This window comes from Trichomycterus rosablanca, chromosome 24, assembly GCF_030014385.1.
Source record: "Trichomycterus rosablanca isolate fTriRos1 chromosome 24, fTriRos1.hap1, whole genome shotgun sequence".
Lineage (NCBI taxonomy): Eukaryota > Metazoa > Chordata > Actinopteri > Siluriformes > Trichomycteridae > Trichomycterus > Trichomycterus rosablanca.
Genome location: NC_086011.1, coordinates 19,572,228 through 19,585,974, shown reverse-complemented (window position 1 = coordinate 19,585,974; position 13,747 = coordinate 19,572,228). Strand labels below are relative to the sequence as shown.

The 13,747-nt window shown below is 45.5% G+C and overlaps 1 protein-coding gene across 1 annotated transcript in view; it reads left to right on the top strand.

Annotated features, from left to right (window-relative positions):
- The first annotated feature begins 8,446 nt into the window (after positions 1 to 8,446).
- cacna1sa (calcium channel, voltage-dependent, L type, alpha 1S subunit, a) overlaps positions 8,447 to 13,747 on the top strand; it is a 21,039-nt gene continuing 15,738 nt past the window's right edge. The window contains exons 1-9 of the mRNA XM_062986486.1: positions 8,447 to 8,634; positions 9,128 to 9,233; positions 9,925 to 10,064; positions 12,072 to 12,176; positions 12,268 to 12,305; positions 12,419 to 12,571; positions 12,725 to 12,930; positions 13,052 to 13,155; positions 13,389 to 13,534. Of these exons, the coding sequence (XP_062842556.1) occupies positions 8,447 to 8,634; positions 9,128 to 9,233; positions 9,925 to 10,064; positions 12,072 to 12,176; positions 12,268 to 12,305; positions 12,419 to 12,571; positions 12,725 to 12,930; positions 13,052 to 13,155; positions 13,389 to 13,534 (1,186 nt within the window). The remainder of the gene's footprint in view (positions 8,635 to 9,127; positions 9,234 to 9,924; positions 10,065 to 12,071; positions 12,177 to 12,267; positions 12,306 to 12,418; positions 12,572 to 12,724; positions 12,931 to 13,051; positions 13,156 to 13,388; positions 13,535 to 13,747) is intronic.

Here is a 13,747-nt window from a genome sequence, read left to right as displayed (position 1 = left end):
TACATCAACCCCACCAACCACACCCAAGTACATCAACCCCACCAACCACCCAAGTACATCAACCCCACCAACCACACCCAAGTACATCAACCCCACCAACCACCCAAGTACATCAACCCCACCAACCACACCCAAGTACATCAACCACATCAACCACACCAACCACCTAAGTACATCAACCCCACCAACCACACCCAAGTACATCAACCACACCAAGCACACCCAAGTACATCAACCACACCAACCACCCAACTACATCAACCACACCAACCACACCCAAGTACATCAACCACACCAACCACCCAACTACATCAACCACACCTACCACACCCAAGTACATCAACCACACCAACCACACCCAAGTACATCAACCACAACAACCACACCCAAGTACATCAACCACACCAACCACCCAAGTACATCAACCACACCAACCACACCCAAGTACATCAACCCCACCAACCACACCCAACTACATCAACCACACCAACCACCCAAGTACATCAACCACACCAACCACCCAACTACATCAACCCCACCAACCACACCCAAGTACATCAACCCCACCAACCACACCCAAGTACATCAACCCCACCAACCACACCCAAGTACATCAACCACACCAACCACACCCAAGTACATCAACCACACCAAGCACACCCAAGTACATCAACCACACCAACCACCCAACTACATCAACCACACCAACCACACCCAAGTACATCAACCTCACCAACCACCCAAGTACATCAACCACACCAACCACACCCAAGTACATCAACCACACCAACCACCCAACTACATCAACCACACCAACCACACCCAAGTACATCAACCTCACCAACCACCCAAGTACATCAACCACACCAACCACACCCAAGTACATCAACCACACCAACCACACCCAAGTACATCAACCACACCAACCACACCCAACTACATCAACCCCACCAAACACCCAACTACATCAACCACACCAACCACACCCAACTACATCAACCACACCAACCACACCCAAGTACATCAACCTCACCAACCACCCAAGTACATCAACCACACCAACCACACCCAAGTACATCAACCACACCAACCACACCCAAGTACATCAACCACACCAACCACACCCAACTACATCAACCCCACCAACCACCCAACTACATCAACCACACCAACCACAACCAAGTACATCAACCCCACCAACCACACCCAACTACATCAACCACACCAAACACCCAAGTACATCAACCACACCAACCACCCAACTACATCAACCACACCAACCACACCCAAGTACATCAACCCCACCAACTACCCAAGTACATCAACCCCACCAACCACCCAACTACATCAACCCCACCAACCACCCAACTACATCAACCCCACCAACCACCCAACTACATCAACCACACCAACCACACCCAAGTACATCAACCCCACCAACTACCCAAGTACATTAACTCCACCAACCACCCAACTACATCAACCCCACCAACCACCAAACTACATCAACCACACCAACCACCCAAGTACATCAACCACACCAACCACCAAACTACATCAACCACACCAACCACCCCAACTACATCAACCCCACCAACCACACCCAACTACATCAACCACACCAACCACACCCAACTACATTAACCCCACCAACCACCCAAGTACATCAATTCCACCAACCACCCAACTACATCAACCCCACCAACCCCACCCAAGTACATCAACCACACCAACCACACCCAAGTACATCAACCCCATCAACCACACCCAAGTTCATCAACCACACCAACCACACCCAACTACATCAACCCCACCAACCACCCAACTACATCAACCCCACCAACCACACCCAACTACATCAACCACACCAACCACACCCAACTACATCAACCCCACCAACCACACCCAAGTTCATCAACCACATCAACCACACCCAAGTACATCAACCCCACCAACCACCCCAACTACATCCACCTACACCTTCTACTGGAATAAACCTTCTACTCATATTTTGATCTAAATCTACATTTATAGGAAACAGAATTAAACACAACAGCATTATTATTATTATTAAATGGGACACAATGGGACAATTTAAATGTTCACACCCTCATCCCGCCCTGACCTGCCCATCCTGACCTGATCTGACCTGCCGAATTCTACACACCACACAGACAGTATGGAGGTAAGACGGATGTCGTCCACAGTGTGAGCCAAAAATCTGAGGCCACCAGTGAAAATACTTCAGTTTTGCACTAAAACAATTTTAGAATCTTTTAAAAATGGACAGAAATGATTTTATTGTTCAGATCTGATTCTTCAGTCTGATTCTTTCTGTTGATGCAGATGATCAGACGCCTCTCAGGTGGATCAGAACTTCTCATCCAGACGCCTCTCAGGTGGATCAGAACTTCTCATCAGACAATTTACAGCCAGTTCATCTGTTAAACACAAACACACTAAATAACCAGAACTTCGAAATAAAACTGCACGTTCACTCTCCTGCACTGTGTGTGTGTGTGTGTGTGTGTGTGTGTTATAAGGTTAGTGAGATCACAGTACATATTCTATACATTAAAAATAAAACATTATCTGAGCGTGTGTGTGTGTGTGTGTGTGGGTGTGTTCTAATAACTATCTGCAGTCAGTCTACACTGATCTGTAATTCCAACCTCCAACCCAAAACACTCCATCATCTACCTGCACTTCCTCTACTTCATCTCCTCTTTGAAATTCACAAGTACTGTAAGCACACACACACACACACACAGATTCCTCTGAACAGTACACACCCCTGTCTGGGGCGGGGCACTCTGAGGGGGTAAAGAGGAGACCATCAGCTCACCTGGTGCAGTTTAACATCACTCGCTCAGGTGTGTGTGTGTGTGTGTGTGTGTGTGTGAGGATCGTTCAGGTGTGTATCAGAAGATGGTGGACCGTGGACGATGGATTCCAGCACCTTCTTCCTCACCTGTACAGGTAGAGAGGTAAGCACTCACCAGCACAGCTTACAGGTACACGGCGCTCTCATCACATTCAGCTTCTGTCCCGTTTAATACTGAATCTTGTTATAATTCATCGTCATCGCCGCATCAGAACACGAAGGAATGGGGACAAAACAGAACCAAACCCACAAACCTGAGCAGCTCAGACCTACCAACACCTACACCTGAACTTTCCAGTGTTAAGTGCTGTTAATAAATGCACTTACCACTGTGACTGAGTCCAGATCCAGCAATTGAAGGTTAAGGACTTTGCTCAGGGGCCCAACAGGGGCAACTTGGTGGTGTTGGGGCTTGAACCAGCAACCTTCTGATTGCCAATCTCAGTGTTAATGTCGGGCCCTTACAGCCTCGTCCGCTAACGTTTCTCTAGCTGCTGTGGACGGGCGAGTTTTTGGGGTTTGTTCAGATTTGTGAAGCCTAATCCTGATTGGTTAAATTTCAGTGCTGTGGCCTCATTCATTTTCCTACAGCGGTAGCATTACGGTGTAAATTCTCTTTATGTAAAGATTAAACGGCATGTGGAAATAAAGACGAGGTTCCTACAGCGGGTCATGATATTTAATATTCTACACTAATATAAAACACAAAATAAAGAAATGTCAGTAATTCAGGTTTATTTATTAGGGTGGTGTGCAGGTCTCTGGTGCTGTGTGATACTCAGTGTCTGTATCAGTCTGTGTCAGTATCTGGGAGACACTGGACCCACCGTGACCATGACCCTGACAAATGTGGTTTATTTCATTTGTTTGGTTATACATGGGACTGAAAACATTTGATCTAACATCATTTTTACTCTGATCACAATTAACTGGTTTCTTACTGGTGTGTGTGTGTGTGTGTGTGTGTGTGAATGTTCTGTGTTAGGCCGATACTGCTCACTGGTGTGTATTAAGAACCAGTGCTGAAACCATAACGAACCAAGCCCCCCAAAAGTATGTGTTGTGATTACGGCTCGATAAGAACCCAAAACATCCGGTTGTGTCTCAATCCGAGCGAACTCAGTGACCTCGGCGTTGTGCTGGGGGGAATTTCCCGTGGTTACAGGGAGGCGGTAAGATCAGACGTGATTGTGAGATGATCAGATGAGATTCGATTAGATTTTAATCTTAGCACTGTGTTCATGTGCTCATTAATAAATCACTCGTTCTGAGGAACCGTTAATCTCACTGAATCAGAAACAAACTTCAGTCTGTTCAGCTTGAAGGTGCTGAATGTGGAACAGGAGCAGAAAACAGTGACGTTAAGGGCAGGACACAAATAACGGTACAAATAAAGCCAGATATAAGCTGAATCTAACGTTCTAGCTTCTCCTGATCTAAAAGCACTTTCTTCTAAAGTCGTGTCTACTATTTGTGATCAGGTGTTTGGATCCTGGATGGTGATAATCAGCTCATTTAAATTCACATTTAATAACTGAATAAAGCCGGAGTGATTTAATTCTTCTAATCTGCATCATTTTTTCTTTTTTTTTTGTAGTGCAGCATTTTGAAGCTGGAAATGAAAGAATGACATAAATAAGCATCACTGATCTTCTAAACCATAAAGTGCTGTGGTAAAGGATGAAGTTCCTGCTGAATGTTCTGTAATCTTATCACCTCTACTGGGTAAAAACATCAACAACTGACTGAATCCCACCATGACGTCCCAGATTAATATAAGTGAATAAATGTCAGTGTCTGTGTGGAGCTTCAGTATTAATCACTCGACTGTTTATTTTGATATAAATTGAAGTCTGAAAAAGCTAATTCAGGATTAACCGTCACGCTACATCATGGACTCTGCTTTTTCCCGCGCGTTTGCAGAACACTACCGCCATTATGGTGTAATGTCCCCTAGTGGTCATTCTGAGAAGCGCACTCACTCAGAGCTTCACCCCTCACGGCTCCGCCACGCTCTGCCCCTGTTCTTGTACCCACGCACCACAGAACCACGGCTCTATAATGGCTCGTACCCACCCAGTGGCCCGTTGGTTCCGTATCTCGGACCGTTCCACAGTCGGTTTGGGGTGTACGAGTGCGCCCTCGAGCCTGCTTTCATTCAGAAGAGGAACGAGCGCGAGCGGCAGCGGGTGAAGTGTGTGAATCAGGGCTATGCTAAGCTAAGGGACCACCTGCCCGGCGCTGCCGCCGACAAGCGCATGAGCAAAGTGGAGACGCTCCGCGCCGCCATCCGCTACATCAAACACCTCCAGAGACTCGTGGAGGGTCGAGAGAACCCGATAGAAAACAACTGTACAGAGGAAGAGGAGCATCAGAGTTCTGTTTCTGACACTCCCTCCCCTAAACACCACATTAAGAACTCTCAGGGTTCTTCTGGAACCTAAACAGAAACCCTCACTGAATCTGAAGTGACTTCAATTAATGAACGTAGATGTGATGGTAGAAACTCCAGCGAGTCAACAACATGATTTTAGCTCATGGTCTGGTGTCCAAATACTTTTGTCTATATAGTGTTTGTGTATAATCTTAAAATCACTGTGTGTTACTTTTAAGAATTAAAATCAGTTTTTGCACTAAACAGAGACGACAGATCAGCGTTCAGAACCTCACACCATCACTAAAACAGGAAGTAACCTGCAGGTATCACATTAATCACATCACTGCATCACTTCAGTCACGCGGTTTCAGACCCTTAAGCTTCTGTAGCTGTGCAACTGTTCCAACTGGTACTGAGGTGAACGCGGTTCCACTGTGGTTTTTGTTTTTAATAATGAGTTTAATGTATAGAGATTTTAGTCTTCTCGGATATTCATGTACTGACTGTTAAATAAAAGTGTTATTTTTAATTTGGATTTGATTGAGAAATTCTAGTGTGATTTACAGTCTGTAATATTTCTAACAATGTAATATTCATGTAGTTCACATATTATTTAACATGACATGCTGTTTCCTGGTCAGGGTCACAGCAGGTCCAGTTCCACTGGTACATACTAGGTGCAAGTTGTCCCAGTTTTTCTGTGATTGTGAGTTTTTAATAGTCAGTCCTGGAAAATGTTATTCTCTCTGCCGGGACACTAAATGTCTCCTAATTATATATGGACTAGAGTTTCACATTTCTTTCCTCATTAGTGAACGGAGAGCTAATTACACTGTTTTTATTATTTATTCTAAACGTTATTCTTGAATGAATGTCATTAACATAGCTGGAGAGATGGAGGATGAAGATGAGACTGTGTCTCCTGACAGGCTGGATAAAAAGAAAATAAAACATTTATGTTACTTCAGTAATAACTGAATGAAAAATTAAAACTACACTGCATGGCTAAACCAAACTCCGGCTGATCCACATTCTGCTACCTGTTTCATATTCTCAGTTAAAATGTTGATTAAACTCAAAAGTAAAAACACTCTGGACAACAAAACTAAAAAACTGAGGAGAATAAATTATTAATGATGGTGTGTGAGGGTTACAGATACCTGCACACTGTCCTGAGAGACCAAGATCAGTGTAAAATACTCAATAATGTTACAGGTAAGAGTTCTGAGGTAAAAATAAGAGTGAGATTTTAGTAATAATGTTTAGAACCGTTTAGTCAGGAGAGAATAACCTAACAGCAGTCGCAGTTATGATGCATCCAGTTCTGGCCACACTAAATAGTTTCTATATTTAAGTGTCCGGTTTTTTAGATATAAAGTGAAACTCTGTGTGAAACTTTAATATTGTTCATGTTCTTTTTATTTTTCTGTACATAAACGCTCTAAATGAGAAGATTATTAGTTGGAATGTGAAATGTTGTCAGAAGTTTATAGAACATTTTCATTTTACTCAAACACACACTTATAAACAGTAAATAAAATCAGAGCAGATCTCTTTAACCCCACAGACCCGACATTTATTATTAATGTTATAATTACTCAGTATTCCGTACAGCCGGGTGTGATTTGGAACACAGCCCGGTATAATCACTGCTGTAGCTGTGAGCGCCACCTGCTGGAGGGAGATGATAAGTTTGTTCGGTTCTCTGAGAAGTTTCATCGACATTAAAGTTTAAATCTCAGGAATTAAAGTGAACATTTAACATGAAGGTGACCCAGCTAACATCCCTACTGGCAGTAAACAACTTAACTAAGAGGAACCAAAGTGAGTTTGGTTGAGAGGAGAAATTAGCGTGTGGTGAGGAGATAAAACAGCTTTAATTCCACTGCATCAGAACTTCTCAGTTAGGGAGGGTCAGGGTCCCTGTGTGCAGCCTGAGGGCCAGTATGGGGTCTCCAGAATTTCAGACTTCATTCCTCCCCCGTACTGAGTGACAGGCATTGTCTATATTCGTTCTCAGAAAAGACAGCTGCTCTCCCAAACACACACACACACACACACACACACACACACACACACACATATAGTACAGAGAGAGACAGAGGGACGAGAGACAGTGACACAAAGTGAGAGAGACACTGAGATTGAAGGCTGGTGAAGGACACACTGATCTGGACCCAGAGAGAGAAGGACTGAAAACTTCCAGAAGGACCAGAGAGAGAGATATCTGCTCCAGGTACCTGTGTGTGTGTGTGTGTGTGTGTGTGTGTGTGTGTGTGTGTGTGTGTGTGTGTGTGTGTGTGTGTGTGTGTGTGTGTGTGTGTGTGTGTGTGTGTGTGTGTGTGTGTGTGTGTGTGTGTGTGTGTGTGTGTGTGTGTGTGTGTGTGTGTGTGTGTGTGTGTGTGTGTGTGTGTGTGTGTGTGTGTGTGTGTGTGTGTGTGTGTGTGTGTGTGTGTGTGTGTGTGTGTGTTAGCGATATTAGTGTGTGTGTGTGTGTGTGTGTATATTGTAGGGATGTTGGAGTGTGTGTGTAAAAGTAATATGTGTGTGTGTTATAGTGATATTAGTGTGTGTGTGTGTGTGTGTGTGTTTGTATGTGTGTGTGTGTGTATATTGTAGGGATGTTGGAGTGTGTGTGTAAAAGTAATATGTGTGTGTGTGTTTGTATGTGTGTGAGTGTGTGTGTGTGTATATTATAGGGATGTTGGAGTGTGTGTGTAAAAGTAATGTGTGTGTGTGTGTTATAGTGATATTAGTGTGTGTGTTTGTATGTGTGTGTGTGTGTATATTGTAGGGATGTTGGAGTGTGTGTGTAAAAGTAATATGTGTGTGTGTGTTTGTATGTGTGTGAGTGTTAGCGATATTAGTGTGTGTGTGTGTGTGTGTATATTGTAGGGATGTTGGAGTGTGTGTGTAAAAGTAATATGTGTGTGTGTGTGGGTGTTATAGTGATAGTAGTGTGTGTGTGTGTTTGTATGTGTGTGTGTATATATTGTAGGGATGTTGGAGTGTGTGTGTAAAAGTAATGTGTGTTATAGTGATATTTGTGTGTGTGTGTGTGTGTGTGTGTGTTAGCGATATTAGTGTGTGTGTGTGTGTGTGATATCACTGTGTGTGTTTTAGTAATACTCGTGTGGTGGTGGTGGTGTAAAGCCCTGTTGTGTGTGGGTTCTAACCTGTTAGAGATGGAGGCCGGAGGCGAGGCCCCCATGAGCTCGTACATCATGGACGAGGAGACGCTGAAGAGGAAGCAGAGGGAGAAGCTGAAGAAGCTCCAGGCTACAGGAGGGAACCCTCGACCCGCCCGCTCGCTCCTCTTCCTCACCCTCAGGAACCCCTTCCGCAGGGCCTGCATCAGCATCGTGGAGTGGAAGTATCCTTAATGCACACGCACACAAACACACACACATACGTCTACACATCCAAGGGTCTCTGTGCAGCGCCATCCATCAACCAGCAGAGGGTGTCATTACTGCAGTTATGAGGAATCCCCTCTGTGTGCGCCATACAGATCTCCGTGTGAACCCGCCTGGTGCAGGTAAAAAGGTGAAATACCGTCTGGGTATCGGATACGACTAAATTGGAAGGAAAATGCATTAACACACACTCACACACACACACAGTAATCAGATTCATCATGAATTTGACCTTTGACCCTCAGCTGCTCCTAAACAGGTGCCAGTAAAACACCAAAATGTTCCTGAACAAGCAGAATCCTCTCCTACAGAAGAACCTGATACACACACACACACACACACTGTACCACCAGAAGTATGTGGACAGCATGGGCATTAATCTGCCCGTTATGGCCGTGGTTCCGGTGGGTCCTGGTTATGTTGAGTTCTCCTTGATTGCGCCACCTTCAGACCGTTTGAGATCATCATTCTGCTCACCATCTTTGTGAACTGTGTAGCTCTGGCCGTGTTCATGCCCATGCCCGAGGAGGATACCAACAACACCAACAGCAACCTGGTGGGTCCCACAGCGCTGAGTGTGTGTGAGTGAGTGAGAGTGTTCGTCTGTGTGTAATTGTGTGTGTGTGTGTGTGTGTGTGTGTGCGCTTGTAACAGATGAGAGGGTGTGTGTTGATTGTGTGAGAGTGTGTATGAGAGAGTGTGTGTGAGAGACGGTGTGTGTGTGTGTGTCCTTGTAACAGGTGAGTGAGAGCAGCAGGTGTTGGTTTGAGTCTCTTGTCTGAGCGTCTAAAATGTTTAAATTTAGAAAAGCTCTCACCCCCTCCACACACAGTGTATTGTGTAGCTGTAATCTGTGTGTGTGTTTCTGTGTGTGTGTGTGTGTGTGTGTGTGTGTTTTAAATCTGAAATAGAACATGATTAAGCAGTTATGATTTTTTTAATCCCCGGTCCTGATCGCAGGCGTCTGATGCACCCAGAGTTTTACGTTTACGATTGGTGGAAGAGCAGCAGCTTCTCTACTGGGAAGACGGGGAAGGGGGATTAAGGGGAATTGGACATGCCTAATTTGTTAAAAAAAAAAAAAAGCGTTTTGAAATAAATTCATCATGATGTTAAAATGATTCCTGTAAGAGCTATGAGTGTTTGGGTTTGTTTATGAGATGGTCATTAGCGGGAGTTTGTTGTTAACATGTTTTGGTTGTAAGCGTGTAGACCTGACACTGTATGATCTGTACTCGCTATAACAGGAGAGTCTGGAGTACATATTCCTCATCATATTCACACTGGAGTGTTTCCTGAAGATCGTGGCATATGGACTACTGTTCCACGCTGACGCATACCTACGAAACTGCTGGAACATTCTGGACTTCGTCATCGTCACCATGGGGTAGGAGAGTCTCGGTTATAACCAGCTCTAAATGACTGAATCTCAGCTTTGGCTGGGCGCCCCCTAGTGCCTGCAGCAGACAGAATTGGCCACTAGTCTGCTGGGTGGGAAAAGACGGCACTAAAAAGGGGGCAGGTTTAAAAATCACATTATATGCCCAACCGGCCGATAGCACCACTGTGGATTCAAACCCTCATCCCAGCAGTAGTGGACTAAACAATTTTATTTCTATTTAATATTATATAATATTATAGTATTTATTAATAATAATATAATATATAGTAATAATATTTACCCTCCTGCTGGACTGTTTTTGTGTTAGTTATAATGTTTTATTGTTGAAGTCACATGATGAAAATCTGCTCTCTGATTGGTCAGACACGTGTATATACAGTGTATCACAAAAGTGAGTACACCCCTCACATTTCTGCAAATATTTCATTATATCTTTTCATGGGACAACACTATAGACATGAAACTTGGATATAACTTAGAGTAGTCAGTGTACAGCTTGTATAGCAGTGTAGATTTACTGTCTTCTGAAAATAACTCAACACACAGCCATTAATGTCTAAATAGCTGCAACATAAGTGAGTACACCCCACAGTGAACATGTCCAAATTGTGCCCAAATGTGTCGTTGTCCCTCCCTGGTGTCATGTGTCAAGGTCCCAGGTGTAAATGGGGAGCAGGGCTGTTAAATTTGGTGTTTTGGGTACAATTCTCTCATACTGGCCACTGGATATTCAACATGGCACCTCATGGCAAAGAACTCTCTGAGGATGTGAGAAATAGAATTGTTGCTGTCCACAAAGATGGCCTGGGCTATAAGAAGATTGCTAACACCCTGAAACTGAGCTACAGCATGGTGGCCAAGGTCATACAGCGGTTTTCCAGGACAGGTTCCACTCGGAACAGGCTTCGCCAGGGTCGACCAAAGAAGTTGAGTGCACGTGTTCGTCGTCATATCCAGAGGTTGGCTTTAAAAAATAGACACATGAGTGCTGCCAGCATTGCTGCAGAGGTTGAAGACGTGGGAGGTCAGCCTGTCAGTGCTCAGACCATACGTCGCACACTGCATCAACTCGGTCTGCATGGTCGTCATCCCAGAAGGAAGCTGACGCACAAGAAAGCCCTCAAACAGTTTGCTGAAGACAAGCAGTCCAAGAACATGGATTACTGGAATGCCCTGTGGTCTGACAAGACCAAGATAAACTTGTTTGGCTCAGATGGTGTCCAGCATGTGTGGCGGCGCCCTGGTGAGAAGTACCAAGACAACTGTATCTTGCCTACAGTCAAGCATGGTGGTGGTAGCATCATGGTCTTGGGCTGCATGAGTGTTGCTGGCACTGGGGAGCTGCGGTTCATTGAGGGAAACATGAATTCCAACATGTACTGTGACATTCTGAAACAGAGCATGATCCCCTCCCTTCGAAAACTGGGCCTCATGGCAGTTTTCCAACAGGATAACGACCCCAAACACAACCTCCAAGATGACAACTGCCTTGCTGAGGAAGCTGAAGGTAAAGGTGATGGACTAAACCCAATTGAGCACCTGTGGCGCATCCTCAAGTGGAAGGTGGAGGAGTTCAAGGTGTCTAACATACACCAGCTCCGTGATGTCATCATGGAGGAGTGGAAGAGGATTCCAGTAGCAACCTGTGCAGCTCTGGTGAATTCCATGCCCAGGAGGGTTAAGGCAGTGCTGGATAATAATGGTGGTCACACAAAATATTGACACTTTGGGCACAATTTGGACATGTTCACTGTGGGGTGTACTCACTTATGTTGCCAGCCATTTAGACATTAATGGCTGTGTGTTGAGTTATTTTCAGAAGACAGTAAATCTACACTGCTATACAAGCTGTACACTGACTACTCTAAGTTATATCCAAGTTTTATTTCTATAGTGTTGTCCCATGAAAAGATATAATAAAATATTTGCAGAAATGTGAGGGGTGTACTCACTTTTGTGATACACTGTATATAAATATATTCTCTCTCTCAGGCTGTTCACTATAGTGGTGGATCTGATTAATAACATCAGCGGTGTGGAGGCTCCGGTGGAACAGAAGGGTGGAGGATTCAACATGAAAGCACTGCGAGCCTTCAGGTTCCAATATCTTTAATCCTGATTCCTTCTGAGGGTTTGATGATGTCCAGTACTGAATGATGTCCAGTACTGAATGTTGGTGTCGTTTCAGGGTGTTGAGGCCACTACGTCTCGTCTCCGGGGTCCCAAGTGAGTCATGAAACAGAACACACGCCCTTACACGACCCTCTCTATCACCATATTTCAGCAACACCTACACCACCACGCCCACACGTTAATGTTCTGTGTTACGTCTCATGCAGGCCTGCAGGTGGTGATGAGTTCGATTCTCAAGTCCATGCTGCCACTGTTCCACATCTCACTGCTGGTCTTCTTCATGGTCACCATCTACGCCATCATCGGCCTGGAGCTCTTCAAATGCAAGATGCACAAAACCTGCTACCACCAGGGCACAGGTCAGAACCCCACCGCTCGTTACCATGGTGACCCCGCCAGTTTCTGTAACGTCGTGTATTATCTGTGTCGGCATGGCCACTGCTCTGGGACGATCAGACCAGGTGATTTAACGGGACGTTCGTGCACGCGTGTGTGTGTGTGTGTGTGTGCAGAAATCGTAGCAGCGGTGGAGAACGAGAAGCCGTCGCCGTGTGCCGAGGCGGGTAACGGGCGCCGCTGTACCCTGAACGGTACCGTCTGTAAGCCGGGGTGGCCCGGGCCCAACAACGGCATCACACACTTCGATAACCTGGGCTTCTCCATGCTCACCGTGTACCAGTGCATCACCACTCAGGGCTGGACCGACGTCCTCCACTGGGTCTGTACTACATACTTCTCTGGAGATGTACCTGAGAGCTCGCTCCTTTATTCTTAAGTCCCTGTGTGTGTGTGTGTGTGTGTGTGTGTTTGTGTGTGTGTTTGTGTGTGTGTGTGCGCAGGTGAACGATGCTATCGGGATGGAGTGGCCGTGGTTGTACTTCGTGACTCTGATTCTTCTCGGCTCCTTCTTCATACTGAACATGGTGCTGGGGGTCCTGTGTGGGTCAGTAGGACAGTCCACTCCTGTACACCTCACTACACATGCCAACACTGTTGCCTAGCAACAAGCAACTTGTGGTGGAACTGCATTCACTGTAAAAGAGACTTTTGGCCCTGTCTGATGGAAGGTCCATGTGGTTTCTTGCAAAAATGCGACCTCTGCTGGCTCGAGGAACATGCAACAGTGAAATTTGGAATTGCAATATGAGACTGGTAACAATGTGTGTGTGTGTGCAGTGAATTCACTAAGGAGCGAGAGAAGAGCTCTCGGAGCGGTGAGTATCAGAAGCTGCGAGAACGTCAGCAGCTGGATGAAGATCTGAAGGGTTACATGGAATGGATCACTCAGGCAGAGGTCATGGACAACGATCAGGAGGGACAAGGTATAAAGAACACCACTATCAGCTCGTATGAGGGTCTCTGTGCAGTGCCGTCGATCAGCCAGCAGAGGGCGTCAGTGCTGCAGTTATGAGGAATCCCCTCCGCCGGAGTTATCACCTCCTCATAACTGCAGCATTGACACCCTCTGCTGGCTGATCGACGGCACTGCACAGAGACGAGGGATGACGTTTCACTGGCCGCCATGATCTGAGGGT